General features: G+C 55.8%; 3 protein-coding genes and 1 long non-coding RNA gene across 7 annotated transcripts; 2 read left to right on the top strand and 2 right to left on the bottom strand.

Annotated features, from left to right (window-relative positions):
• Window positions 1-7,487: 7,487 nt before the first annotated feature.
• Window positions 7,488-14,856, top strand: DIPK1B (divergent protein kinase domain 1B; the record flags this gene model as incomplete). Its single annotated transcript, XM_082492475.1, has 5 exons — window positions 7,488-7,550; window positions 10,541-10,675; window positions 12,944-13,051; window positions 13,253-13,429; window positions 14,044-14,856. 5 exons carry the CDS (start codon window positions 7,488-7,490, stop codon window positions 14,854-14,856), a joined length of 1,296 nt encoding a protein of 431 aa, XP_082348601.1.
• Window positions 14,857-17,022: 2,166 nt separating this feature from the next.
• On the bottom strand, window positions 17,023-22,635 carry LOC309679188. Of its 2 annotated transcripts, none has more exons than XR_014269817.1 (5): window positions 22,276-22,635; window positions 21,729-21,786; window positions 20,909-20,958; window positions 19,806-19,862; window positions 17,023-17,865 (listed from the first exon to the last, which is right to left on the bottom strand). It is a non-coding gene; the product is annotated as an uncharacterized lncRNA (long non-coding RNA). The 2 variants fall into 2 exon arrangements; XR_014269818.1 differs by having other exon boundaries at window positions 17,023-17,760.
• Window positions 22,636-23,170: 535 nt separating this feature from the next.
• Window positions 23,171-24,918, bottom strand: MRPS2 (mitochondrial ribosomal protein S2). 3 transcript variants are annotated; one of them, XM_082492781.1, is made up of 5 exons: window positions 24,865-24,918; window positions 24,713-24,784; window positions 24,396-24,525; window positions 23,825-24,016; window positions 23,171-23,722 (listed from the first exon to the last, which is right to left on the bottom strand). In XM_082492781.1, the coding sequence occupies exons 1-5, from the start codon at window positions 24,890-24,892 to the stop codon at window positions 23,473-23,475; spliced, it is 672 nt and encodes a 223-aa protein (XP_082348907.1). In that variant the 5' UTR covers window positions 24,893-24,918; the 3' UTR covers window positions 23,171-23,472. The 3 variants fall into 3 exon arrangements, with proteins under 3 accessions (XP_082348907.1, XP_082348905.1, XP_082348906.1); XM_082492779.1 differs by having other exon boundaries at window positions 23,171-24,016; XM_082492780.1 differs by lacking the exon at window positions 24,713-24,784 and having other exon boundaries at window positions 23,171-24,016; window positions 24,865-24,916.
• PIERCE1 (piercer of microtubule wall 1) lies at window positions 24,891-26,444 on the top strand (the record flags this gene model as incomplete). Its single annotated transcript, XM_082492782.1, is given in 5 exon segments — window positions 24,891-24,984; window positions 24,987-25,043; window positions 25,046-25,202; window positions 25,296-25,374; window positions 26,259-26,444. Coding segments are annotated over 5 exon segments (573 nt in total).
• Window positions 26,445-27,944: the final 1,500 nt, after the last annotated feature.

Genomic DNA, 27,944 nt, shown 5'->3' with positions numbered 1-27,944 from the left:
GATCCTGTTTCCCCAGAGAGCTGCAGTAATTACCACTGCGCGGTGGCCCGTGAGAGCTGGAGGAGCGGGAGACTGGGGCTTTGGCAGGAGAGGCGAGATGTGCCACAGAGAGGGGAAGGGAAGCTGATCTCCATGGGGACTTCCATCCCTGCCTCCAAAAGGGCATTTACCTTACTCTGAAGCATCACTTGGTACCTGCTCAGTGCAGGCGCTGTTAGCAGGAGCTGTGCTCTCTCCCCGTGCTCCCTCTGGTGCGCCGGCAGCGAGCGGCGTGCTGAGCGTGGCGTTCCCGGCTTGCCAGACCTGCAGGGCTGTGCCAGCGCCCCGGGACACAGCAGTTCGAAAGGGCCTTTGGGCTCAAGTCTGCAATTAAATATCAGCCCAGCTCCTGTGTGGCAGGCTATTCTCCAAGCTGAGCTCAGCCCATGCGACACCTCCACAGCCCGAACTTGCCCTGAGGCCAGCACACGCAGCGGGCGGCCGGTACCACCACCGCTCTTCGCAGTCACCTTTGAAGGCAATCCCATCCTCCTGCTCCTGAGCACGTCTCCACCTCCCTTCTCTGGCTCTCCAAGGGAAAACAGGCTCCAGCATCTGCACTGACACTTGCTGGGGCTGAGCACGGGAGATGGATGAGAAGAAAACATGGGTGTTGCCACCACGGAGCGATGGAAATGTACTGAGAGGGTTGGGGCAGGGCAGGAGGGAGCGGTGCAGCCCGGGGCGCCTTCAGCGCAAAGATCATTTCTCTTGCAAACAACTCCAGTCTTGCCAGAGGAACGAACACCCACCTTGCCGACAGCAGCAGTGCGGCGGGCCGAGGCGCCGGCCGGGGGCTGAGCTCAGACGTGGGGCTGGGGGGCTGAGCAAGCTGCCGGCACCCATGGCACTGCTGCCCGGCGGCAACTGCATCGAGCAGAAGCACGGCGTGAAACCAGTACCCGGCGCTTTGCACATGTGAAATTAGTACTCAGCGCTTCGGGTGTATGAAATCAGTATACCGCTCTTCCTGTGTGGGAACGGAGAGTCTGGGCGATTTGGGGTGCCGGGCAGGATTCTGGGGTACCTGGAATGTGAGTCCATGAATTCCCCAGCTGGTCCCCTCTCATTGCATAGCCTGGCCGGAGCTGCCAGGGTGTTGCAACCGGCTCAGGTTCTCCTCCAAGTGCCAGAGTCCAGCACAAGGTGAATTCTTGTCCTGGCAGGCCTCCCTGGCTGCTGGAAATAAAACACGCGCACCTCCGCGGGCTAAAATCCACATAGGGAATATGTCTCCATGAAACAAACAGTTTTTCTCTCTCTCTTTCTCCTGTTATTGATTAAAGCCTCTTAATGACTTCAGCTAAAAAAATCTTATAGTTGCCGCCTGTCACGGAAGATCAATGGAGCAGCATTAGCGAGAGATATAGAGGCAAACTGTCCTGGGCGAGTTCTCTGCAAAAGCCATCTCTGGGAGCAGCACCGCCGCCTGCTCAATCAATAGTTCATCATGACCTCTCCCTCTTGCTTGCTTTTTTTCCCCTTGAGCTAGCTGGGCAGCAAAGGCTGCTCCGAGCTTTCACAAGGACTAGATTATAACTATGCCGATTGATCTGATATGTAAAGAATAAAGGGGCCTCTTAAGCCAGCTGTCTGCGTTGGAAAAACTCAAGTGGCTGTGCAGACAGGGTCAGACCCTCATTAATTCCTGGATGCTCAGGATCCCGCTCACGCGACGCGTGAAACCTGTACCGCAGCACTGGAGGGAGTCAATTAGTCATGACAAATCCGATCCGACTTGTCCCTGGAGCTTTCCCAGTCAGCTACCGGGGCTTTTTCACGAGTCCATCACCATCAGAGCCACCGTGCCCTGTCCCCCCCGGCTCCCTTTCTGTGACACCTCCTTGTTTCTCCTATTTCCCTTTCTCCAGAAACCGAGGCGCTGGGTGTGTGGGGAGGGGGAGGAAGCCCTTCGCTGCTTCTCACGCGCCCACCACCACACTGTGCCCTAAGGCGCCGCGGCGAGCAGGCGAGTGCCGCAGGTCAGTGTGGCCACGCGTGGGGGTCCTGGGCAGAGGAGGTGAGGGGGGGTCTCCTTTGCTCAGGTGGCTCCTGCCTTCTTGAAAACCCTTGTCCTTTTGCACATCAAGCTTCCAAACTGGAGCCTCTCTCCTGCAGCCACCTGAGGTTAATAAACAGGGAGCACCTGGAAGACGAAGGCTGACTGAAAAACCCAAGAGCTGTGTGTTTTTTCTCCCAGCACAACCCCACTTAGAGACGCTGCGATATTTCATGGCTCAGGTGGGCAAGTGCAGGCTGCAGCTCTGGATAAAATTTGTTTCCCGCTCCATCTTGGTGCTGCTGTGATGTACCAACGCCGTGGGTTACTCGATGGTGTTCTGAAATCGGCTGGGAGACCCCCAACGCCTTATTAACCCATCAGCACGCTGGGCACAGCCCCGGGTGGCTGTGAGCATCTGAACGGCACTTGTGGGGAGAGGGACCACCAGCCTTTTCCCGGCCTGTGCCACGCTGTACGGCCACCGGCTCTTGTTTGCCGGGGAGAGGAGCGCTGGATGCCCAGCTTTGAGCCAGCGCGTGTTTGGGTGCCGTCCCGCCCTGAGCACACTACACTGTGTGTGTGTCTGCACACCGCAGCCGGGGCTGCTCGTCCCACCTGCACACCTCTGAGCCCCGTGCCTGCTCCCAAGGAACAGCCGCCCCGGCCAAGCCTGATTTTGGGAGCCAAATGTCCAGGGGGAAAGCTGTATCCTGGCTGTCACAGCTACAAGACTGCTCTGGCTCCCGGGGGGGGTCCGTGCGGAGGGGCTGGGGGATGGCCGGGGCTGTCTGCGGGCACCGGTGACGGAGGAATCCCCACCCGGTGATGGGTGGTGTCTCCTAGTGCAAGCCATGACGATGAATAACTCCGTAACCAGCTCAGCCTGTGCAGGGATCTGCTTGCTCAGCCTCCTTGTCCGTGCTCCTTTCCGAGCTCCTTTTCCTCCTGGGCTGGGAAGAGCCTGCGGTTGGCACATGACAGAAATCCTAATGAGAGCGGCTGGGCTGGGCTGGCAGAGCCGCAGGGCTCCGGGGCCACAACCACCACCCTTTGCCTTTAACCCCAGCGCTGCCTGCGGCCGAGCCCTTGGGCTGCCCCTCTTCCACCCCATGGTTCAGTGCCGGGGCTCTTGGCCAGGGCGAGGGGGGTCCCTGGGGCCGTCCCCTGGCCCATGGGGCTGGTGGTGAATGGAGTGCGAGACCCCCAAACCACCCCCAGCAAGCCCAGAGCTCTGCGGGGGCTGCACGCCTGCCCCACAGCGTGCGAGGAGCCCCCGCAGCCCCAGCTTTCAACACCCTCCCCCCCCCCCCCCCAAATTCTGTAGTGCTTAATTACAAGTAGCGGGGATTTGGAGAGGAAACGGAGGGGGCGAGCATAGGACAGATTGGAGGGAAGATTGTGCTGGGGGTGGCAGGGCTGTCAAGCCAGAAACACAAGAGCTGATTAGCATTTCTAATTATAACCGCTGCGCTCAGCCCCATCAGGGCCCGCCAGGCAGGCAGAGGCAGCTGCCGCCCTTGTGCAGAGCCAGCTGCAGATGCCATGCGGGAAGCGCGGGCGAGCAGCCTCAAATCCTTCAAGGATGCACAGAAAAGAGCATTAGAGCCCAGATCCGTCATCTCCTGAGCTGCGGCGGTGCCTGGGAATGCTGGGCACCATCACGGCCCCCAGGGAAGAAATCCCTCTGGGTTCGTGGCCGTGCGGCTGATCCTGACGGGACCGCCCGGAGAGGGGAGAGCATGGGCAGGGGGTGGGCATGTGCCCCTCTTTTGGTTCTGGGTCCTGCACCCCCCCTGCCGACCAGCAGCTCTGGGCACTGCGGGTGATGGCATCAGGTCATGCTGTCCCCAGCTGTCACCCACTGCTGACATCTCACCCAGAGGAAGGTGGGTGGCAAAAGATGCTCTGGAGGGGACGAAGGGACGGGTGGGTGGAGGTCATCGCTCACAAGTCAGGGGTGTTCTGTACTTTGCTGTTAGCACTAGCTGGCAAGACAATTTATTCAGTATTGAATAACATTATCATGTAATCGGGTAAATATTACGAGCCAGTGAATGACCATTACAGGGCTGTGGGTGCCCTGAGAGCACCCATGTCGCGAGGGCGCAGCGCTCTTGGGGACGTGCCTGCAGAGCCACCACATGGCTGAGAAGTGATCAGAGGCAAGCACGCTGCACGCTGTGGGTTTAGCAGAGATTAGCGGGGCTTTCGTGGGGCTGAGTGACCCGGCAGAAACTGAAGCAACTTAATCAGGGGCGCAAGTGAAAGATTCCCAGGGAGGAGATCAGCATCGACTGCTTTCAGCATCTTCTGGATGCTGACAGCTCCTGGGGGACCACCTTCCCCACCTCCATGCCACATGGAGCAGCTCTGGATGCCTGCCTGCTGCTGGGAGCCTAGCCTGGCTGTGCCGGGGCATTTTTGGGGAGAGGAGAGACCCCTTGCACAGGGGCAGCCCTTGTGGGGCAGCAAAATGGGCATCTCCGGTGCCAGGTCCTCCACATGCCTGGGATATAGACGGGAGACCGGCGCCGTGGGGAGAGATCCCGCTGCCCTTGCGCATTGAATATAAGATATAATCACACCTGCAGAATTTTTATTACTCTTTTGATTGGATTAATTAATCATTCAGTGATAACTGCTCATTAGGCATTCCAACGATCAATACTAATCACTTAATTACTTGGCGTATTACAGCTCGGGAAGGTCTGCTCATTCCTAATTAGATTCTCCGGACAATCCACCCCTGAACGTTGCAGAGCCCCGCAGCAGAGACTCGTGGCATTTCAAGCCTCTCTCAGCTTTGGCCCAGGCATGTGGTTTCCCATCTCCGACGAGGGTTTCATTCTGCCTGCGTGCACCGTGCTCAGCCCCCAAAACCTGGGCTCGAGGAGCAGGGGGCTGTGGTGGGAGGGTGAGCCGGGTGGGATGCTTGTGGGCAGTGTGGGATGCTCATGGGCAGCGTGGGATGCTCGTGGGCAGGGTGGGATGCTCATGGGCAGGGTGAGGTGCTCGTGGGCAGCGTGGGATGCTCGTGGGCAGCGTGGGGTGCTTGTGGGCAGGGTAGGATGCTGCTGAGCGAGCGACTTCATGCCCCGGGCACAGACGGGACTTCACCGCAGGCAGCTGCCCAGAAGGCATCTCTGTGCTTAACCCTGCCGAGTCTCAGCAGCAGGAGTTAGGGTGGAGGTGAGGGGTGAGGGGCAGCTTCCCGAAATGGCACCGAGGATGGTGGAAGACAATTCCCGCTGAGGAAGGCTCAGGCAAGCGTGAAAATAGGCTTCAGGCTGGGATGGAAATAAGGAATTTATCAGTGCTCGAGTAGAAGAGCTGTTTCCCTGTAGCTGCGAAGGAAAGCAGCACGGTGCAGCACCAGGACCCTCCTCATCCTCACAGCTGGCTCAGCTACCAGGCACCCAGTGATGCATTCTCCTGTCTCCGCTGTTTTCCCAATTACCAATCCCACCGTAAAAAAAAAAAATAATAATAGAAAGAAAAAAATCACGAAGGCTCTCTCTTTTACTGGGCTAATTAAAACTAAAAATAAGCTGTGTAAGCTCCAGAGAACCATCCTGGCTTCGGCAGGATGTAAAAACCCGCACGAAGGAGAGCTGCAGGCAGACGAGGCGACGTTAACCTGGCCCCGTTACTGAAGCAACGCCACGGGCAATGTCTGCTCGTAGGGAGGCGAGCGCGGGGGTCACGGCGCTGCGCTGGCTTTGTGCCACGTGAGAGCAGCAGGGATCTCCTCCGTGTTAAAAGAAGGCAGCAAACAAGCTGCAGGATTTGGGGTGTTTTGGTTCAGTTTTGTTGTGGTGCTCATTATTTACTGCCGCTGGTCAGGTTAGGCCAGCACAGGCTTTTGCTAGTTAGACCCCGGGCACCCGATGCTTGACACCGAGTAGGAACCAGTGGGTATGAAGCGACCAGCTTGTTTTCAAAGGTCATTTTGAGCCAAATTCAAATGGAAGGAAACACTCTGAACCATGAAAAGGGGACAAATGGATAATCTGAAGAATTACTAATAGCGAGCTAGGAATTATTCTAACAATGGCCTCGTGATTGACTCTCCCGGACCATTTTCCATCATATTTTTGTCTCTCTTTCCCCCTTGCTCTAGCTTGCCTGTGCATGCTGCCACCCCCCTGGATGAGAGGCTGTCCCTGGCCTGTCTGCTCACTGCCTGACACAAAGCAGCCCCTGTCTTGCCTTGAGGTTTCCCGGCCCAGACGCAATGCAAACAGGGAGGACAGACACTGCTGCCGCTGCTCGGTTTTAAGATTCAGAAGGGAGACAGCAAGGAGGCGCGCGAGCAGGGTGATGGCCAGTCTCAGCCCTGGGGGGCACACAGCCCCGGGGTTGTGCTCGCAGGTTACCCGCTGCAGACTGGGGGGGCTCTTCAAGGCTTCCACCCGAAATAGCTTTAAATAAACCCTGAGCTGCTGCGAGTGCTGGGGCACCGGCATCCTCACGACCCCCCCCAGGGTCCATCGACCGGCCCCAGGGCTGGGGGACCCTGCGTGGGACCCCCGGGCAGTGGGGTGCGACCCCTGGGTGGGATCCCTGGGAGGGTGGGACCCCCATGCTGTGCGGTGGGATCCCTGGGTGAGATCCCCGGGTGTGTGGGATCCCCATGCTGTGGGGTGGGACCACAGTATGGGATCCCTGGGTGGGATCACTGGGTGGATGGGACCCCTGTGCTGTGGGGTGGGACCCCCGGGTGTGTGGGACCCCCCGTGCTGTGGCATAGGACTACCAGGTGGGACCCCCGTGCCGTGGGGTGGGACACCCGAGTGGGATCACCATGTGGGATTCCCGAGTGGATGGGACCCCCGTGCTGTGGGGTGGGACCACCAGGTAGGATCCCTGGGTGGGATCCCCGGGTGGATGGGACCCCCATGCTGTGGGGTGGGACACCCGGGTGGGATCACCATGTGGGATTCCCGAGTGGATGGGACCCCCGTGCTGTGGGGTGGGACACCCGGGTGGGATCACCATGTGGGATTCCCGAGTGGATGGGATCCCGCCGTGCTGTGGGGTGGGACCCCCGGGTGGGATCCGCGGCTGTATGGGACCCCCGCGCTCTGGGGGTGGGACCCCCGGCTGTGATGCCCAGCCTTGGGGTTGGACTGACGGGCCCTGAGTGGGGTGGGGGCTGATGCCGCGGGGCCGTACCGAGCCGTGCCGGGCTGCAGCCCCCTCCCCCGCCTCCCCCGAGCTGCGGCGGAGCTGCGTGCGCCGCCCCGCGCCGCGCCGAACCGGGCGGAGCCGCGCTGAGCCCCGCCGGGCCGGGCCGGGCGCTGCGGCGGTGCGAGCGGGCGGCCCCTCCCCGGTCGTTCCCTCTCCCCTTCCCCCTTCCCCGGGCCCCGGCGGCGAGGCGGGGGCTGCCGCCGCCCCGGCCATGCCCCCCGGAGCCTGAGGCCCGCGGCCGCGGGGCGCCCGCAGCATGCGGAGGATCCGGCGGCTGGTGCATCTGGTGCTGTTCTGCCCCATCTCCAAGGGCCTGCAGGTACCGCGGGGAGGGGTGGGTGGGGGGGGATGCACCGGGCCGGGAGAGGGATGCTCCGGGTCGGGGAGGGATGCTCCGGACCGTGGAGGGGATGCGCCGGGCCGGGGAGGGGGGGTTGGGCTCGGTGATGCTCGTCTCTGCATCCCGGCACCGGCCGGGCACAAAGGGACGCTCAGCCGCCGGCCGGTGCAAGGGGTTGGGGGGGCGGGGACAGGCACCGGGGGCACCCGGACCGGCTCCGGGGGAAACTGGACCGGTACCGGGAGCCGCAGGAGGTTGCACAACGCGCTCCGCCGTGCTGGGGGAGCCGCACCGGCCGTGAAGCACCAGGGCAGCCCGTCCGTCATCGGTGACTGAAGAAGGCAATGTGGCGGTGCAGGATGACTCGATGACTCCTTCCCTCTCTTCTCTTTCTTTTCTTTTTTCTTTTTTTTTTTTTTTTTTGGTATCCCTTCTTCCCATCCCTGAGCTGCCATGGGGGGGGGGGGGGGAGGTTGGGGACCTGTCCCGGTGCTCTGGGGACCCAGCGGTGATGGGGCCGGGGATGCTGGCCTGGAGGTGTTCTCTGCAGCCGTGGGATGAATAAACCCTGGTGCTGGCGAAGGTGCTGGACCAGAGAGGTTGTCCCGCTGGAGGGCAGAAGGGGGGACACGGGAGGGGGTGTCTGGGTGGGCAGAGGATGCTGGCAGGAGGTGGGTGCAAAGCCCGGGGCTCGCTGGGTGTGGGAGGGGAACGTTTAGGGGGGGTGGCTCTGGGGGTCCCCAGGACAGCCGAGAGCTGGATGGGTGATGCAGCTCTGCTCCCACAGACTGTCTGGAGAGGGGCCTTTGGCTGCTGACCACTCCCACAGACTCTCTTCTTCCAAGACCAAAGGCCTGAGGAGCAGTTGTGTGGGGCCGCAGCGGCGGGCAGGGGCTGGGACCGGGTCTGGCAGGAAGGGAGAAGCTGGGTGCAGAGCGAGGGTGGGTGGGAGCTGGGGGTGGCCCTTGCACCGGGGTCGCCTGTGCAGATATCCCCTGGGAGGGGGGGTGACAGCCACGTGAAGCCGCCCCTGGGAGCACAGCCAGCCCTGGCACGGTCCCCACCGCTGGGACCTGCTGTGAAACAACCCCCGTGTGCCCCGGGCACTGCAGGGGAACCACGGGGATGGAGCAGGATTTTGCAATGCTGCATCCATTTTGCCTTTGAAGTCAGCTCCAGCCCAAAGTCACTTCCAGGTCCCCCAGCATCGCCCTAAAACTAAACACGGTGACTCACAGAAGCAAAGGTAATGGCCTTTGGTGCAGGCTGCCAGCCGAGGTGATGGGCAGGGAAGGTCCTGAGCCTGGAGACTGATGTCCTGGAGGAAACCTTAGCACCAGCTGTGGATCCAAAATATTACCACAGCCCAGTGGAACCTCTCATTGTAATGCATCCCCCACCTCTGCGTTTCATTCCGCCATTTAGAGGGACCATGAAGCCAGCGGTCCCCATGCTGCAGTCCTGACCCCCCTTCTGCCCTGGGACCATGATGGATTCTAGGTCTCAATAAGCAAAAAGGGATATTTTGGCCGTTCCAGGGCTTTGCCGCCCCAAGATGTGTCTCTAGTGGGACAACCATGGCAAGGCCCCCTTTGCTGAGGGCAGGGGGCCTGATGGGTGCCGTACCCACCATAGGGCAGTTTTTGGGGGGCTGCGGCGCTGGGGAGGATCTCACGGATCTCTCGCTGTATGTCTGAGCTCAGGGACTTGAGCCGGTTTTCAGCTCACAGGAGCAGCCACCCATCCTTTGTCTTCGCCAAGTCCTCGCTGTGGTTGAGTTCTCTTTAACAGGCGGTAATTAGCGGTGCCATTGCTTGACAGGCAAACGGGGCATCGTGGCCCACTTCACACTTTGCCATTTCCAATTAACATGCAAAAGGTCACGACCTGCCCGCTTTTATCCTCGCTTGCCGATTCCTGCGAAGCGCATTCGTTGGGGCCGGGGTGAGCGAAGTCGCTGGATGCGGCTGGTGCGGCAGGAGGGCAGGAGGCTCCACCGGCTCCGGTCATTGCCACGGGGCAGCGCTCAGCAAGGGGCCGGGGAAGTGGCTTTTGGAGGTGGGAGTGGTTTTTGGCTACAAGACCCAAGCGAGGGTCCCTGGCAGGCTGTAACGGTGCCGCATCCGCTTGGATCCAGCCCTATCCCAGCAGCGGGTTGTGGTCTCACCGGCTGATGCCGTGCAAGGAGAGAGGAGGTTCTGGAGGTGGCCGCTGGCCAAAGGCTCTCTTGGTCTTGCATGAAGCAGGAATTATCTATAGAAACCAGAGGGAATGGGGCGTTTGACGCAAGAATTAATTCCCTGCCCTTAGGAATCACTGGGGATCTGCACCGTAGTATAGGGGTCAGGTAAACAGCCCATACTGCGAGGGGGGGGAAGGGGGGGGAAGGGGGGGGGCAGACGGCTGAAGCGCTGCTGTTACGGGGGCAGAGGGGCGGAAATGAAGCCAGGAAAAGAAAAATCACGCTGCGAGCCTCCGAGATGTTTGCATGGAGTATTATCTGTGCGCTTCCAGGTTTGCTACTTGCCCGCTCCCACGCTGGAGCTGGCGACGACAGGAGCCTCCCGTGCCCGTGGGGCTTTGCGAGGAGGGGGGCTTTGCCGAGAAGGGTCTCGCCGGGCGGGAGCAGAGCCTCCCACAGCCCTGACGGTGAACCCCAGGGTTGCAGAGGGCAGCGGGCTCTGCCCTCGCGCTGGCAGGAGAGCGGCGTACGCAGCCGCAGCTCCCGGGCAGGGGGATGCACGGCATCCAGCTCCTTGCAGCCCAGAGCTGTAATCTCCCTGCTTTTAGGGAATTTTAAGTGACCTACTTGCAGCAGGAGTTGCATAATGGACTGGCGAATATATATAAAAAAGGCTGAAGGTTTCACCGGCGCTCAGTTTGGTTTGTATAGAAGAAGTCGTCCTTGCCCAGCCGCCGCTGACCCGCGCAGAGCCCTGGCCTTCACCCGCGTTTTCTTTTCCTTCCAGAGTCGCCTCCCGGGCATCAAGGTGAAATACCTGCTGGTGGTGTGGCTGGGCATCTTCGTGGGCAGCTGGGTGGCGTACATGCATTACTCCTCCTACTCCGAGCTCTGCCGCGGCCACGTCTGCCGGATGATAATCGTGAGTGGTGGCCAGCAGCCCCCCGCGGCTGTGCTGGTCCCGGTTTGGGGTGAGACCCTCATTTCCAGCCCCCCCCCCTTGCCCCAGCCTTGTGCGGTGCTTTGCGGCGGGGTGGGCAGCACCAGGGCAGCATCCTGCACGAGAGCTGCGCCGAGGAGCTCTCCCGGCAGCTGCTTTCCCGGCACCGTCCCCCAGCGTCACGCGGAGCTCAGCGCGGGAGAGGTGACCTTATCCCGCCAGGGCGACGGCGAAACAATTTAATGAGATGTCGGAGGGAAGCGGGCCAGGGCAGGCCAGGCAGACGCGGGCGGATTAATGTCTGTGGAGGTGAAGCTGCAAGGTCAGCGCAGGGACAGGGAGAGCATCGCGCCAGCCCCAACCCGGAGCTCCGCAGGGCAGAGGAAACAGGGGAGCAGCCGGTCCGTGGGTACCTCTCGGTAACTGCAGGCGTGCCCTAAGGAAAGCACCAGCCTGCATGGAGAGCAGACCCCTTACCGGAGCTTGGCTCGATGCGTTTTGCCTCTGCTTGGGGTTTGCAGTGGGGTGCAGCCAGCTCCCCACAGCACCCCTGGGTCCGGCAGCTGAGCGGGGCCCCCCCGGGACTGCTGTGGCTGCCCCATGGCAGGGGAGCAGGTCGCCCAGGCAAGGAGGGGGGATGCCAGGCTCTGGCTGAAAACGCCTCGTTCATCAATCCCTCAGCAGAGAAGGGAGGCAGGAATTGCCATAACAACAGCGACGATCGTTTAATTTGATTTTCTGCATGACTCTGGCCACGGGGTCTCGGGCACTAATTCCTGCTCTGAGCTCGGGGTTTAAGACGCCGTGTCTGGCCGTGTCCCCTGTGAGCAGGTCCAAGGGTTAATTCCCATCCACGGCTGGGAAGGGGGGAAGAGGAAAAAGATGCAGTGCATTTCTGCAGCTCCTGCTTCCAGCCCTGAGGCTGTTGTGCTCTCGCTGTGAAAGCTGCAGAGCTGCCGCCTCTCCTGCCCGGAGATGGATGCCTCCAGCTCCCGACCCACCGAGCTACCCCGGCTTGCGGATCAGAGCCACCCTCTCTGTCCCTGTCCTCCGCCATTGCCTGGACCGGGGCCAGCCCGTTCACAGCAGCCTGAGCCCCTGTCCATCCTCATCCTCGCCCAGCCCCACGCTGCCCTCTCCTCCAGCCCTGGCAGCTCCCCGAACCCCCGGGCTTGCAGCAGGAGCACATCCCCCTCGGTCCCTCCAAGCAGCACTGGGGGGGTCCCCGCCAGCCCGGCCCCACATCGCCCGAGGCACCCAGCCACCCCAAAGGGCCCCCCCTGCCCGCAGCCCGGAGCTCTGCCCACAGCTGCTGCCCGTTTGGCCGGAGCTCAGCCCCGGGTGCACCTACACACTCCTCTCCCCACGTCTCCCCCATTAAAGTCCCTGATTTGGGGCCAGTAGAAATATCTGGGTCTCAGAGCGGAGATTTTGGAATGGGATTTCTTTGGAGGACACAGAGCGGGGAGTCTGGGGGTGCCGGGAGGGTCTGTACTCTGAGCAACGGGCACTGCCCCTCTCCCGGACACCCTGAACTGGCCGACGTGGCTGCCACGATGCAGACGTGGCCCGAAGCCACCAGCCCGCCCTGGGGCACAGCCGGGGTCCCCCCGTGGCTGGTGGCACCTCGCAAGGCTGCCAAAGCCCAGGCCTAAGCGACGTCGGGGTGGTGACCCTGAGCAGCCCCTCTGTGCTCGAGAACCTGAAAATCCCGGGAAAGAAAGAAATTGTCGGTAATCGGAGGCACTGGTTCTGCCCCCAAACAGCCTCTGTGGCTTTGCAGTCAGATGTGCCTCTTTCAAGGGGTGTTTCTCTCTCGTATGAGAGACTCGTGTGAACTCACTCAGAGGCAATGGGCTCACCGGGGATGCGATGGCGTTGATGATGCTGTCAGGTACACGCAGTAAATTGAAAAAAACCAAATTGTGCCAGCCCTGCCACAGGAAAGGGCGTGAGGAGTGTGATGGGTGGCAGCATGGGAGGCCGTGGGAGCTCGCACACCCCCGGCTCGCGTGTGTGGGGTGCCCCAGATCACGAGCTGTGGGACTGAGCCTGGACCTGTCAGACCTGAGCAACCTGGTCTACTGGGAGGTGTCCCTGCCCATGGCAGGGGGGTTGGGGGGTTGGAACTCGATGATCTTCAAGGTCCCTTCCAACCTGAACCTATGATTCTATGATGATTCTATGACTTCTTTGGGCAAACATGGAGCTGCCCCCACTGAGCTCCTCTCTCTGCTTTCCCCTCCCCAGTGTGACCAGTACAAGAAAGGAATCATTTCTGGCTCCACGTGCAAAGACCTGTGTGAGGAGCGCAGCCTCCTCTTCCAGCACTGCCTCTCCTCCTCTCCCACCCAGCAGGTAGGTCTCTGCCCGCTGGGAACACCACCGCACGGCGGGCACGGGTGCGAGCATCAAACCCGGAAAACCTCCTCCACCCACCCGCACGTCTGCTCCTCACCCCGTCCCCGGTACCCGTCCCAAATCAAACTGAAAACCAGTCCTCTGCACTTGCTGTTGTTTTCCTCCTGTCTGTGCTGCATCCCCTCTCCGTTGCTGTAGGTTTACAGCGGGCTCTGGAGGGAGCAGGAGGTGATCATCAAATGTGGCATCGAAGAAGCCTTGAGGGCGGACAGCCACCCAGACTCTGTGCCCAGGAGGGACGTGGTCCTCTTTGACAAACCCACACGAGGGACATCGATGGATGAGTTCAAAGAAATGCTCCTCAACTTCCTGAAGGTCAGTGCGGAGGGTCCCTCCGGCATCGTGGAGGGCGCGGGATGCCCCTTGCAAGTCAGAAAGACTCAACGCGTCTTTCCTTCCCCTTAAACGAGAGCTCCTCCGGGCCACCCTCCCCCGTCAGCTGCTGGGAGCCGGGCAGAGCTCCTTACCCTCACCCCGGAGCCAGGAAAAACCTCCATTCTCACCCAGGAATGTTTATTTGCGAGGTTTTCGCAGCCCTGGAGGCTGCTGTGCCGCGGCTGCGGGTGGCATCTGCACCGGGCAGAACTTATCCCCAAGCCCAGGGCGGCCCTGACAGCGCCGGCACCGCTGCGGCCATCGCCCCTGCACAGGGCTTCTGCTGCCGCAGTGGGACCGCAGCGCCGCCCGGCTTTTGCTCTCAAAAGCCTGCTCCCCTCTGGGTCCCGAGCAGCCCCGGGGCTGGTAAAACTCTGCTGGGACCGAATCCTTCCAACCGTACCTAACGGTACGGCACCGTGTTTGCTGGAGCGCGGCGGTCGGTTCCTCCTCTCTCAAGCTCAGTCCTTTCCTTCCCCAGCTCAGTTGTGTGATACAAAGCCCAAACACAGAGAGCTGTGGGGGTCTGATACCGCTTCTCGTTCTGTTCGCAGTCCAACCTGGGAGATCAGCCTTCTCTTGCAGCCTTGGTGGGCCGGATCATCGCCATGGCAGACGTGAACCGGGATGGGAAAGTGTCTTTAGCAGAGGCCAAATCCATCTGGGCGCTTCTTCAGCTCAATGAGTTTCTTCTCATGCTCTCCTTGCACGAGAAAGAGCACACTTCCAAACTGCTGGGGCACTGCGGGGACCTCTACGTCACCGAGAAGATCCCCCACACCTCCCTCTATGGAGTGGATGTCCCCCCATTCCTCCAGTCGCTGCTGCCTTCGGTCGTCCACCAAATCATCCACCAGTGGTTTGCGCCGGCGTGGCCCCGGCGGGCAAAGATCGCCATCGGCCTTCTGGAGTTTGTGGAGGAGATATTCCACGGGACCTACGGGAACTTCTACATCTGCGAGACCAGCTTTAAGAACGTGGGCTACAACGACAAATACGACTTCAAAATGGTCAACCTGAGGAAAGTGGCCACGGAGATGACAATCAGAGGTTTCCTCAAGGGACGTCACTGTGAGCAGAACGTGGACTGCACCTACGGGAAGGACTGCACGGCGACATGCGACAAACTCATGAAGCAGTGCAAAAGCGAGGTGGTGCAGCCCAACCTGGCCAAGGTGTGCGGGTTGCTGCAGGACTACCTGCTGTACGGAGCGCCGCTGGAGCTGAAAGAAGAGCTGCAGAAACAGCTCCGAACTTGCATGACCCTCAGCGGCCTGGCCAGCCAGATGGAAGTGCACCACTCCCTCGTGCTCAACAACCTCAAGACTTTGCTCTGGAAGAAGATTTCAAACACCAAATACTCCTAACGGGGGAAGCACAGCCCTGGAGTTTAGAATCTGCAGTCTTGGAGTAAAAGTCCAAGGGTTGAAGGTCTGTTTCTCCCATCTTCTCTCGCCCCAGGAAAAACCCACCCTGCAGAAGGGGAGTTCGGCAGAGATGCGGCCCCTTCTCCTTCATGGAAAACCGAGCGTCATGACTTCCACTGCCCAGCGGGATCATCGCTACAGTCGGCAGGAGCGTGCTGCGGAGCTGGGACACCGGGAGCCGGGCTGAACAGGCTTGGGGGGAAGATGACAGGGAAGGCGCTAAGGAAGCGGAGCCCGGCTGGACGCGCCTGACTGTTTCTTGATTAAGAGGAAAGCAGCGCCGAGAGATGGGAATGAATCATTCACGCTGTACTTGTCACATCTTTTGATGAACGTCTCTGATGTAAATAAATAGCTTTTACGTGAATCACACCAGTACATCAATGGTGAAAGAGCAGCCTTTTAAGTACCAGCTTGCTTGTGATCTAAAAAGGAGAAAAAGGTAGATTTCCCTTTTCAAAAGTCTCTCCTTAAGTGTCTGAGTCATCCGCCATCAGATCCAGCTCTACCTTAGGAAGCGGATAAGCTGTCCTTTCCACAGCGGAGAATCCTGGCAATCCTGTCATAGCTTTTTTTAAGTGCCTGACCCCAGACAGCGACGCGATGGTTTGTGTGAGACTCCCACCCGGCTGCTCCTGCCCACAGCCCGAAACTGGCAGCACCGGCCGGTCCCTCTCACGTGTCGCTTTGGAAGCATCTAAGGCCAAGGACAGCTTTAAGGAAAAGGGCTATAAACGCACAGTTCCGATGGGTTAACGGATGTGCTCCGTGTGTTACTGCCCGCAGTACTCCGAGCAGGGATAAGCCAACCTCTTGGTTTAATTCTCCTAAGACCAAGCTGGGCTTGCACTGCAGAAGTTAGAGATTAATACCAGAATAATCCAGTGCTTCTCTCTCTCGTTATTAAAATGAATTTCCAGGCAAGCTTTCAGCAGGTTTCAAGACATTTGTTTGGCTGTGTAAATACTACCAGGTCTCTAACTACAGCCTGCTTCCTTTAAATCCTCAATTTTTAAAGCTACGGGTAGAGAGGAAGAGTTTACGTAAACTCCCCCGAGCTTGCTCTGTCCCCAGCACAATGGCAGTGCTGCTGAGGGACCGTATGCCAGTGCTCTCGCCAACAATTGCTTAGTTAAGTGGAGTGTATATCTGAAGTACAATCACCGAGGAAAAAAAAAAAAAAAAAAAGACAGCTGACAGTATATATAACCTGTGAAGGCAATCGGTAGCGTCATGGCTGCAAATTTATGAGCCCTTTGGAGCAGAAATATCAGTATTTCCTTCTGTTAGTTCTATAGGATCATCATTACCTCTCACTATTATTTATGGAGGAAATGTTTCAGTGTCAACAGTGCTCCAAATCTAGCATGGAGCCAGCGCAGCTCGCTTCCCCCCCAGGAGTTGGCTTCCCAGCGGAATTCATCTGGGGGGAGGTCGAGCATTTGTAAGGTTTCCATGTTTGAAGGCTGGCAAGTTCCTCAGCCCCTCGGAGTCACCCTCCGTTCCGTACGAGCACTGCAAAGCTCCGGGCCCTGCGCTGGGGTGCGCCGATGCAGGTTCACCTGCACGGCCGTGTTTGGTGAAGAGCAAAGGGGAGGACTGGAATGCCGCCAGGAGGCCCCATGCAGCCACCCCAGCTCCTCCGCGATGGTCCTGCATTCCCATGGCAACCGGCGCATTAATTTTCTTCCGCTATTAGAAAAAGGAACCCAACAACCATGCCAAATCCTCTCCTCAGGTTTTCAGGAAAGCCATTTTTCACCCTCCCCTCTCTGTAATTTACTAGTAAATTTTGTCCAGATAAGCATCATTCCCACTATACGTAATCCCCACTGCTCCCTGTCCCCAAAGCAGTATTAGATAAAGCAGCAGGTCAGCACCCAGGAGAGAGGAAGACAACCGTGTTCTGTGCTTATCCTCATAATCTTAAATATCAGAATTTCTTTTAAGCATTTCTGATGAAGTTCAAGGACGAAGACAGCCCCTGTACTTTAAAGAACTAGCCAAGAGAGCTTTATTCAAATAGAGACAGTGCAGACAAGAACTGTCACATTCCCGTGTTACTGATCCGCACACCCCAACAGCAGCAGCGGACACTCACAGGAATCGCTCATGACACACACCCCAAGAGCACCGAGTTTTGTTCATCACTAATAAAAAGCACAAGTGTTTTCAGACACGTGCTTATGGTTTACAAGCTACACTACAATCTGGGAGAAAAATGACTAAAGGCAAAGCTGTTTTACGCTCCTGCCTTCTCCAGATTTCCCACATGAGCTGGAAAAAGAAGAAAAGCCAGAACACTGAAAGACTGACGATCTGATCTCACCAGATGCTGCCGCTTCAGGAGCATACCAGATTTGTACCCCAAGGGGATGGAGGTAAGCAGCAAGACTTTGACCATTCATTGTTTAAAGTAAAAAACCATCCTGGTCCTCATATCCACAAATAAAAGTCTTAATTGCTAGAATGGTTAAAAATTAATATTACTTGGGGTGCCACAAAATGCACAAGCATAATCATTTCAGACTTATTGTAGGTAGCATCTTTATTTATACTTTTTTTTAAATCCTTAGCCATGTAGAGAAAACATGGATTGAAACAGCAGTGCTTTAGAATATGGCTGTGAAAACAGCGTATGAGCTGAGCTGACTGGGAGAAGGGCAGGATTACAGCTCTTACGGCTACTCAACATTAGTACAGCAAGAGCTGCACGGACACTTGGAGCACAACAGCTATAATTTTCCTTTAACTGACATTTGAGTACGCAGGTCGCAGCAAACATTCAGAACCACAAGCCGCATCGCGTGCACTTTGCCCGGCTGTAGGTGTGCTTGAACCCCCCTACGGGAAAAGATAAAAGTTTAGGAATCTCCAAATGCAGACACTGGTAACCATTTCTTCTGCTGTAGCCAGGTTTGCCGGACATTCTAAAGCTCACGGCACGATCTGCAAATAAGAAAAGGCCCAAGATGTTAGACAACAACTCCAACTGTCAATCCTAAGCAGCTAATTAATCCATGCCATCCAGACTCCTGCTGTTCACTATCTGAGCGAGGCACTGCAGCTAGTCGGGACACAGAATTGCTTTTAATTTCAGAGGCAACATTTTCAGCTAATGGCATGATGAATTACATCAGGTTTGTCTTGGGACTGTCCAAAGATTTTTCATATCCCAGAGGAAAAAAAGAAAAAAGCTTCATAAAATGTAACGAAATTTTGGGGAAGTCATAGCACCTCAGTGCAGAGGCAAGCTATTAATAGTGCTAAGAAAGAAAAGCTGGGCTTATTCCTGCATTCAAAGCCACAGCATAAACTACTTCTAAATGGTGAAGGGCTAAGTTAATGTGCAGAAAAATTTTTAATTTCTCTCAAAACCACTTTGATACAAAATATTCACGTTTTCCACAGCTAAGAGCCGAGTAATTCCTTCAGTAAAGCAATATTTATAGCCTGGGATTGCCGCTCAGTCTTGGGAAGATGGTTAACAGCAAATGCTATTAGGAAAATTTTAATATCTGTCCTATGGCTCACACAGTAAAGTTCTAGAGAGAGCCTCGTTAGGCAACTCACTACCCCTACAGGACCCTTGATGCAAGTAAAGTCTGATGAAAAAACTCAAATATGCATTTCAGGGTTAAAAGAAGTCAGGAAATTTAAATGGAAGAGTCACATCTTAAGGCATGCCTTTTTGCACAACCATATCCCCAACATCCTTATTAGCATTCTTTTCCAAAGCTACTGCTGGTAGGCAGTGACTTTTCCCAATTAAATGGCTCATTTTGCAGCCAGCAGCTACCCGCTTGGTTAATGGCACCTTTGGCCCTCATAATGCCCATTTAATGAGGACATTTTCCACCATTTAGCACTGCCAGATTTCATCGAGCTGTTAGTCACTGCAAAGCCTCTTAGTTTCACAATACTATCTGTGTGTATCCACAGCCTCCCTCACCACTGGATTCAGTAACACCAGCACAGCAGAGGCTCACGTGCACATCACCCACAAAAGGACAGTGACACACCGAGCTATTCGGATATGTTGATACGGGTGCTCCCGAGCAGCTCACTGCCTTGGAAGGGAGGTTCCTTCATCATCATGCTAGCACATAAACACAGCAGAAACCAACTTAAAATTAAAAAGTCACGTCGTGTTCAATTCTATTTGGTTTTTTTTTTTTTGCCTGCTGTGTTACCAGCTAGAACATGATGCTCAAGGAAGCTAGACCGTGTCTTGGGAAACGGGGCAAAGCATTCCATGGCTGCACTTACTGAAAGTTAGAAGAACTTTAAAAAGACTTCAGTTTTTAGCATTATTTTTTTTTGCTTGGATTACTGAAATCTGTCTTTTTTATTTTTCTTCATTACACCTAAGACACAATCTCATTATCTTGCACATCTGTGACACAAACATTTTTTCCAGGAGCGTTTTGTGTCAGACTACAGTAGCACCACAGCCTGTTCTGATAATCTCAGGCACTCCAATACACGTAAAAATATACGCTCCCAACAAAAGTCTTGTTCCGACTGACAGCTACCCTTGAAAGGGTGCACTCTGGGAGCTGAGAAAGGCAGTTTGAGGAAGGGAAATAAAAAAAAAAATTAATCAGAAAAATGTTTAAGATTGCCTACAAAAACTACTGCATTAGCAAAATAGAGGAACCTGAAAGTGCTCCACCTAAAGTAGGTTTGTCAGTAAAAAAGATGAAAAAATACTGAATTTTAATTTCTTTCTGCATGTATGCACGAGTAGCTTTTTTTTTTTTAATTTGTCCATGTCCCACAAGAAGTCAGAAGGAAAAAGATGTACCAAAGCCAAGGACTTCTACCCAGACACTGTTTTGGTAACACATTGAGGTTTCCAACGTTTCCAAGAAATGACTAATACCTACCTTCAACATTTGAAGCAAGTTTCCCAGAACTCAGTCCTGTCCTGTTCTCAAAAGTAACTGTAAGAAGGAAAAAGATCTTCAGTTTGGGTATTTTGGGGGGAGGGGGTGGTTTGTTTAGTTGTTTTTCTCCCCCCTTTCCCCCATCAGCATGATTATAACACTGCATTTCAGAAGACTGCCAATCGCACCTTCTGGTCCAACTTAGCACCCTTAGAAGTCAAGATGTTGTTGGCTGAGTGTTTTATTAATGCTGGGAACAGGGTGCAATTTTTTCCACATGCTAAATCCACACCCAATTGTTCATATATATATATATATATAAAAAATATAGAATTTAAGAATAGAGCTGTCACTTCTGTCCTTGCAAAAAAAAAAAAAAAAGTAAGGACCTTCCCCTGATGCAGTTAAAATTGGCATCATTTTAACTGCTTTTTAAAGGAAATTTGCTCTACCTTCCACTAATTCTCTGGAGAAAGAGGTATGAACGGAAACAATGTCAAGCTACTCATCTCTGAGCAGTTACAAGTTTCAGGCACAGGAAACCCCTTCATCTCTGACCACTAATGACATTAACCTGCCAGGAGACCAAATCTCCAGGGACTCAGGACTATTAGAATAAATACTGGAGTTTGCCATCCCTCTGTAACAATAATAAAAGATACGATAGGCAAGAAATCTGAATTAGGTTTTAACATAGTATATTAGTGAAACATAAAAGTTTTGCTTCTAAAATGTAGACCACGATGGCAGAAAAGTCAGTCGTATCTCTTATCTGTCACATCAACAAGGTATTCATTAAGGGAATGACTGTCATACTGAAGGACAGGGCTAGCTTCTGTTCCCTGTCCCTCCACAGCTGTCCATCCTTCACGATTTAAGATTAACATTAAAGAAAAAAACAAAACACAAAAACAGGAAAACCAAGAAATAATTGTCAGGTTGTTCATCATTTCTGAGTGCTTACAGGTTTCACAGCACTAGCAAAGACATAGCCTTTTGCTCTCTGCCACCTAATGACACAAACATGGCACTACAGCCATATCTGCAACACGAGCTGGGGCATGCGCCTATTCAACAGGGGAACTGCATCCGCTGCTGCTCACCTCGGGTCTCCGAGAGGACCTCCTGGGTCTGCCACGTCACACGGCTTTCTCTGAAAAAGAAGCAGAAAATATATACAGCATTTATTTTACATATTTAGACATGCTTCAAAGCCTGGTTATATAGTTACAGCAGAAATTTGAAAGGCCCAGTAAGAGAGGGAAGCGAAAAGAAATAAATGCTTAGTACAGGCACACTTTTCCTTTCAGACAGGAAAAGGGTCGACACTGCCAATGTGCGACTCTCACGACATGCTCCCAGTGATGTCACCAACTTGCCACGTGGCTTTAGACAGATCACTTTGACCCATTCTTCTGTAATACACGTCTATGTACCAACAGGATCCTACCGTTTTCAAGGCTAAATAATCAGCCACACACGGCCTTCCGGCTGCAAATCCACTACAGGTCCAACAGGACACCTTTCTTTTCTATTACACACAGATCTCGCATTTAAGGCAATTAAAAAAAAAATAAGGAAGGCTTCGTTTCTTAAGAGTCTCCTATTTTTAAATAATGTCAGGCTATCAATCACTCTGAGTGCTCACGGGGTTCAGAACAAACGAGCGTAGAACATAGCCTGTCTCTCTCTGCCACCTAATGACACAAAGATGCCACAGCAGCCACCTTTGCAACGCCTGTGGCAGGCTGAATAGAAGGCGAGTTACAGGTATTTGTAAGAACAAGATTATATCACCTGCTCAAAAAGCAGAATTAAAGGTATTTGGTACCAAGTGTAGATACTCAACGTAACACACCACCTCGAGAGTAAACAAGATTGCTGGAACTTAATTGGACAGCCTTTGTGTTAAGCACTACTTACCCTTGATTTTTTTAAGACATGCAATCTTTTTCACTCCATCTCTTTGTCTTCTACCAGGCTGAAAAAAAAGACAAAAAAAAAAAAAAGGAGAAGACTTCAGTTAATCACAAGTGTTGAGTTGGTCACATAACAACTTGCTCTGTGAACTGCACCATTTAACAGAAAACGAGAAAATTAAAACTTTTTTTTTTTTTAAATATCGTTTGCTGAATAGATTCACTTGGATAGGTGGCAGCCCTCAATTTTCTCCCCTCCTTCAACGGGATCCCAGCCGTATTTACCTTGCGTTCCTATACACCAGTTTATACCGTACCCGACCTACACTGAAGGCAGCAGTGCCCGCAGCAAACGGCACCGGACGGGCCCCGGGGGCCCGCGGGTCCCCTCCCGGCCATGCGGCTGCGCGGGACACCTTTTGTCTGACTGAGGCCCAGGAACGTGGGGAGGGGGTGCAGGCAGCACTGGGGGCTAAAGCCCGACTTTCCTGGGGGTCACCCCCATCGGTACGACCAGCACCTCACCCGCGGGACGCGGGAGCCACCCGTACCTCCATCACGCCTTCTCCCCCGTCCCCGCACGGGAGGGGGGTGTGTGTCTGTCCTGCCGGTCCGCCGCCATGTCCTCACGCCGCAGCTTTCCCTTGTTCAGCGACGGGGGAGAAGGGGAGAAGCGGAAGCGGCCTCCGCCGCCCACCAGCCGCCGTCAGGGCCCGCCTTGAAGAAGCTCCGCTGCAACATGGCGCGGGAAGGGGCGGCCGGGGAGAGCGGCCTGCGGCCGGTGCGGCACGGGCGCTGCCCAGAAGGGCCCTCCTCGGCCGGCACCACCTTTCCGCGCCCGAGAGAAGCAGAGGCCCTGCCTTCGGCCCGCCGGGACGGGAGCCGCCCGCCGCCGCTCCTCACCTCACCGACCGACCCGCCGAAAGGGCAACTGAGCGCCCGCCTTCCGCTTATATAGGGCGGGCGGGCGGAAGCGGCGCGGGGACAATCTGCGCAGCGCGTCCGCTCCCGCGGGCGCCCCCTGCTGGGCGGGAGGACGCAGAGCAGCGAGCGGCGCGGGACGCCGGACCGGGACACCGGACCGGGACACAGGACAGGAATGGGGACAGGGACCGGGACCAGACCGCTTTCCCACGCTTACCCCCCAGCCTTGTAGAACCGCCCTAAGCCCTCCCGCTGAGACACGAGGCGTGTTAGGGGCTGGATTTCCCTTTGCTCAGCTGCAGCCTGCAGCGCCCCGCTCCCCACGGCGGCGGCGGAGGTCAGAACCTGGGACACAGGGGGGACCCTCCGGCCCTGTGATGCACCGGCCGACCTTGTGTCCCCCCCTGCCCCTCTCTGAGGGTCCCCGGGCTGGGAACATCTCTCACCCCACATCCCACAACCATAAAATTTGTAAGAGACTCCCCAGTTCCTACACATTTCACAAGGGAAAAAAGAAAAAGGATCACAGGGTCTTTTATTTGTCACATCAAGAAGAGGCACGCGATACAAGTGGTTTCAGGTGAGATCACAAGCTCAGGAACAGGAAGGCCACAGGACTGAGGCAACTCCTTGCAACAGGGAGAAACAAGGACCGGAGCTGGCTCTGGCCTGTCTCTGTCTCCCTTTGCATTGCTCTGGACAATTTTATTTTGAGCTAGAGACCCACCGTGGCTGACGGCCGCGGGATCCCTGTGCAGCAGCAGAGCTGGGGGGGTCCCTTCCACAACCAGCTCAGCTCCGCCGAAAGCTGATGCTCTAGGGCTCTAACTGCCCTCCGCTTTGCTCCGCAGCTCGTCAAAGACCTCACTCTGCCTCCTTTTGTCCTTGGCACGGATGATGGCCATCCTGAAGAGCTTGCAGTAGAGCTCCATGGCGGTGGGGCTGTCATCATTCCCAGGGATGGGGTAGGTGATCAAACAGGGGTTGCAGTTTGTGTCTACCACCCCCACTGTGGGGATGTTCATCTTGGCAGCATCCCGGATGGCCACGTGGGGCTCAAAGACATTGTTGAGGCTGCTGAGGAAGATGAGGAGGTCAGGCAGGCGGACACCAGAGCCAAACTGGATGTGTGCGTTGGTGAGCAGACCACCCTGCCAGTAGCGGGTGTGGGCGTACTCCCCGCACTCCCGCGCCGTGTTCTCGATCAGGTGGCAAAACTGGCGTTTGCGGCTGACGAAGAGGATGATGCCCTTGCGGTAGGCGATGTGGGCGGTGAAGTTGAGAGCCAGCTGGAGGTGCTGCATCGTCTGATCCAAGTCAATGATGTCCTGACCCAGGCGGCAGCCAAAGATATAGGGCTCCATGAACCTAGAGGGATCAGAGGGAGGGCGACACAAGGGGACACGGGGACAGGGGTGCTACAGGCCAGCATTTCTGAAAGTGCTGTGGCCCCACAGAAACCTTCCCACACGCCAACTCCCATCCAATACCAGAGGTGCTCCCTGCAGAGAGCCCTTGTGTGCAGCGTCTGTCCCAGCCGGGTTCAGGGGGTGCAGGTCTGACACCCCGCTTGGTGCCCACGCTGAGCGGGGTCCCTGCACTTTTGCCGGGCAGTAACTGTGCCCAGGGTGAAATGTGGGTCTGCGTGGGCAGTTCCAGCCCCAGACCGATCTAGTGCAGCCCCCAAAGGCTCACACGGTCTCGGGAAACACTCCTGATGTCAACAAGCAGAAACGGTGTCACTCACCTGTGCCGACATCCCTTTTTGTGCCCCAGGTGCACCCGAGCATCAAAGAGATCTTTAAGGGAGAAGAGCTCCTTCACGTTGAAGAAGTCGGGGTGGCTGAGAGGCTCGGACAGCAGCTTGTCATCCACAGCTGAGAGAAGGGGAAAAAAATAAATCAATCAATCACTTTTCCCTCCTGTTTTGTTTGCAGGGGTTGAGCCGGCACTGCAGAAAGAGCCCTGATGTCCTCATATTGAGTACATGGGCCTGGCGACGGCAGCAGGGACACCGTGCGGCTCAGGGGATCCCCCCTTTCCCCGGGGAAGGGCAGCACTCACCGCCGGGCGGGGCCGGGGCCGGGGCCGGGGCCGGTATCGGTATCGGTACGCTGCTGTAGAGCCGTGGGGCTGCTGCGGGAAGACAAACACAGGGCTCACACGGGCGGGCCGGGCCGGGCTCGGCGGGGCTGGGCTGGGGGCGACCCGCTCACCTGCCCGCAGGAGCCGCGGCACCGCCATGCTCGCTGCCCGGCGGCCGCAGGGCGAGCGGGACACGGAGAAGGAGGAGGAAGAGAAGGAAGGTCAGGCGGTGCCTTCCGCTTCCTGCGGGCGGGGGGTGCGGAGCCATCGCTGCCCGCCCTCCGCGTCCCGTCGCCGGGCAACGCGCGGCCCCCCCCCCTCCCCCGCCCCACTCCCGCCCGGTCCCGTTCGCCATGTCCCGCCCGGCGGTCGCGGGCGACCCCGCTCCCCCCCGCACCGGCGACTGGTACCGCACCAGCCCCGGCCTGCCCGGCCGCTTCCAGCAGCCAGCCTGCTTCCGCGGCTACGGGTGAGCACGGCGCCCCGGCCCCGGGCGAGCGCGGCCCCCCGCCCCGCCGAGCCCCCCGGCAGCCCCGCTCCCACCTGTGCTCTCCCCCCGCAGGCAGCCGCAGCCGCACCCCCGGTACCGGACCACCAACCAGGTCTACGGCAGCAAAGCCCCCACGGTACACGAGGTGCCGGTAGGTAGGGGTGCGGGGTGACGGAGACAGCGTCTCAAAGTTTTGGCCTCTGCAACGCAGAATCTAAGAATAGTTTGGGTTGGAAGGGACCTTCAAAGGCCATCTAGTCCGACCCCCCCCTGCCACGAGCAGGGACATCTTCCACTAGATCCGAGTGCTCAGAGCCCCGTCCAACCTGACCTGGAATGTTTCCAGGGATGGGGCATCTCCCACCTCTCTGGGTAACCTGGGCCAGGGGCTCACCACCCTCAGAGTAAAAAATTTCTTCCTTATATCTAGTCTAAATCTCCCCTCTTTTAGTTTAAAGGCATTATCCCCTGTCCTATCACAACAGGCCCCGCTAAAAAGTTTGTTCACACCTTTCCTGTTAGGACTCAAAAGTGGTTATAAGGTCTCCCCAGAGCCTTCTCCAGGCTGACCCCCCCCACCTCTCCCAGCCTGTCCTCCCAGCAGAGGGGCTCCAGCCCTCCCAGCATCTCTGGGGCCCCCTCTGGCCCCGCTCCAACAGGTCCATGTCCTTCTGCTGTTGGTGGCCCCAAACCTGGAGGCAGCACTGCAGGGGGGGTCTCCCCAGAGTGCAGCAGAGGGCCAGAATCCCTCCCCCTGCCCCCTTCCCCCGGCCACGCTGCTGGGGATGCAGCCCGGGATGTGGGTGGCTTTCTGGGCTGTGAGCGCACATTGCCAGATCATGGCCAGCTTTTCATCCACCAGTACCCCCAAATCCTTCTCGTCAGGGCTGCTCTCTATCCCTTCATCCCCCTGGCAATGAAATCCCCGAAGCTGATGAAGATGAAGTGCCCTTACCCTTTCACCCAAGCTCCTGCATGTGGCAGGTGCTATTGATACCGGCTTTTAAAACATCCTCCCTTTTCTCACTCTCGCAGACCTCCTTCCACGTCACCTCACACGCGTTTTCGAATACTCTGGCACAGCATGGCATGTACAGAGATAATGGGCTCAACACCTCCCTGGAGAAAAGCCACGTCACTGGCCCAGACAACTTCATCACCGCCTATGACCACCTCAACTTCCATCCCAGCTACAACCCAAGCGGCCCGTCGCACTGTTAGATCTGCAGCAGTAATGATGACAATGTGAAGCCACTTCAGTTTACAGCTGGCTGCCTAGATAAAAAAACACACAACCAACCAACCCCCCCCCCCCCCCCCCCAAACCCAAAAGCAAGCAAACAACAGCACTGACCTTATCCTAAATCTGTTGCTAAGCCTCATCTGAATGCGTAACAGCAGACTCTACGCTGTAGCACTGTAGCAGCTAAACGAGGTTACCGGCTATTTCATCAAGACTAAGGCAGGTTTCCGTTACGGTTGCGCCCCATGCCATCGGGCTGGGACGGGGCACTCTTATCAGAGCACCTGGCTTCAGGTCACCTCTCCTGAACGCAGACCTGGGATGCCACAGCAGAAACAAACGGCAGTGGGCAGGGAATTAAGTGGGCAAGCAAGCTGGTATGAAAGCCATATTGTTGAGACCGAGTCCTGAACTTAAAATACTGTTTCAGTGCTGTTTTCTTAATGCAGAGACACATACAGGACAATAATGTTGCTTTTCAAAATGCCTTTGAGCATCCGGGAATGCTCTAATTGTGAAAGCAAAAAGGGCAGCTCCCGGGCAGCACACCTTCCCATGCCACGCTTTGGGAATAACACCCAGCGATGTTTTTTGGATATTGCTCATCCAATATTGACTCTGTGAAGATAAGCAGGGAAAGGGCAATTAGTACCACCACACTGCCTGCGGTGGCATTAGCGTTGTGTCTGCTGCAAGGCACCCACAGTACTTAAGCGATACTGAAAATTTCAGTTGTTATCACTGAGGAGAGTAAAATTGTATTGACTGACAGGAAGATAATTCATATGGCACAATAATCAGCAGCAGATTAACACATGTGCTTCACACTATTAACCACGTAAGTCAGGATTTCATGAGAATTTTTCTCCTGCACACAGGGGAAAAAGCTTTCAGTTTGGTAATGCGAGACTTGCTCTTAGAGTGTGATGAATAGCTATGAAATTGGCAAGTTAAAAGTAGCAGTACATTTCTAAGAATAACCCCCAACCCCAAATTGTTTTATGTATTTTTTTTTTTTTAACAGGACTCCTACCTAGTTAAGGTCACAAATTTATCTATGGGGGAAAAGCAGTTTAAATCTGTGTTATCAAATCCGAGTTCAGTAATTTGTTGGGAAAAACACAGCCACTTTGGTACTAGATGAAAATAGCTAATTTACAGAATGAATGTTACGAGGAATAATATCTTAATTTAGAAAGATTCCATGTGATTAAAGGTCAGTTAAACAGCTCATATGAACCGTTTTGCTTTATTTATAGGCAGCATATAGTTATAAATATTAAAACAATATACATTACATATATGTATTCCCTTAAGCTTTTCTCTGCCACTAATGATCCTTTAAACTCTTGGCTCATATACCACATATCATTAAAAATTAAGATTTTAAAACTGTTTCTGTACTATTTAATGAATAACCAAACTGCATGCGTTCTAGAGGTATTCACTAAGCCTTTGGATTTCTTGTAGAAAGCACG

This window comes from Vanellus vanellus (assembly GCF_965231255.1).
Source record: "Vanellus vanellus genome assembly, chromosome: 18".
NCBI lineage: Eukaryota > Metazoa > Chordata > Aves > Charadriiformes > Charadriidae > Vanellus > Vanellus vanellus.
The sequence above is the reverse complement of the archived record's forward strand: the minus strand, read 5'-3'. Positions and strand labels throughout refer to the sequence as shown.